Here is a 1,336-nt window from a genome sequence, read left to right on the forward strand (position 1 = left end):
CTGTACCCATCGTAGTCCCCTGTGACCCCCCTTCCCCTCTTTACCCTTCCTGGTCCCCTGTGACCCCCTCAGCCCCCATCCTGGTCCCCTGTCACCCTCTTCACCTGTGACCCTCCCCTTTCCCTCTGCACCCATCCTGGTCCCCTGTGACCCACTCAGTCCCCATCCTCATCCCCTGTCACCCCCTTCCCCTGTGTCCCTCCCCTTTCCATTTGCACCCTTCCTGGTCCCCTGTGATCCCCTCAGCCCCATCCTCATCCCCTGTCACCCCCTTCCCCTGTGTCCCTCCCCTTTCCCTCTGCACCCTTCCTGGTCCCCTGTGACCCACTCAGTCCCCATCCTGTTCCCTTCTAACACCCCTTCCCCTCTACCCTTCCTGGTCCCGTCACCCCATCAGCCCCCATCCTAGTCCCCTGTCACACACCTTCCCCTGTGACCCTCCCCTTTCCTTCTGCACCCTTCCTGGTCCGCTGTGACCCCCCTGTCCATAAAATAATCTGACCCCACTATCCCTCATATACTGTGTCTTAACTAGTGATGGGCTCGGGACGAAGTGCCTCGTGCTGAGCCCGCCAGGAAGCTGTCAGTGTGCAGGGCCAATCGCAGGCACTGAGACATTTCCCGATCTCTGCAGCTGCGCACCGGGAAAATGTCTCAGTGCCTGTGATTGGCCCTGCCCATCCCCCTCCAACCACCACATATCCCGTGAACCCAAAAAACAAACGGTAAAGCACTTGGTTCTGATGTCCGTGTGTGACTGTCCTTGTTTTCTGGTCTTCTTCAGCCCGGAGGAAGCAGAAGTGGTCTATAGACCCCAGAAACAGCACCTGGAGCAAAGACGAAACCAAGTTCGGCCAGAAGATGCTGGAGAAGATGGGCTGGTCCAAGGGCAAGGTGAGCGGGCCCCATGAGGGGCCAAGCTTTGTTCCGACTGTACTACATAGTTACATAGTTACATAGTATTTGAGGTTGAATAAAGACACATGTCCATCAAGTCCAACCCATTGTGTGTGTGTGTGTGTGTGTGTGTGTGTGTGTGTGTGTAAAGATCCCCGAGTCATCTCGTTTTTAGGAGTACTTGTACCCCTGTATATTACCGTTTCTCAGGAAATCGTCCAAAAGCCTCTTGAATGATTCCAGACTATTAGCTGAAATCACTGCTTGCGGCAGTGAGTTCCAGACCCTAACCGCGCGAACTGAGAAGAATCCCCTACGCCCCTTGTGTTTGAATTTTTTTTCTACCAGTTTTAGGTGGTGTCCTCTAGTCTTTGTTACGGAATTAATCGTAAAGAGTTTATTGCTATGACTATGGAACATTTTGTACATGAAAATCATG

The 1,336-nt window shown here is 53.5% G+C and overlaps 1 protein-coding gene across 1 annotated transcript in view; it reads left to right on the forward strand.

The window, feature by feature from the left end:
- Positions 1-1,336, forward strand: part of PINX1 (PIN2/TERF1 interacting, telomerase inhibitor 1) — a 122,146-nt gene that overhangs the window by 615 nt on the left and 120,195 nt on the right. Inside the window, exon 2 of the mRNA XM_018569912.1 lies at positions 785-894. Within this exon, the coding sequence (XP_018425414.1) occupies positions 785-894 (110 nt within the window). The remainder of the gene's footprint in view (positions 1-784; positions 895-1,336) is intronic.

The sequence above is a fragment of the Nanorana parkeri genome, unplaced genomic scaffold (assembly GCF_000935625.1).
Source record: "Nanorana parkeri isolate BGI_ZX_2015 unplaced genomic scaffold, ASM93562v1 scaffold1425, whole genome shotgun sequence".
Taxonomy (NCBI): domain Eukaryota; kingdom Metazoa; phylum Chordata; class Amphibia; order Anura; family Dicroglossidae; genus Nanorana; species Nanorana parkeri.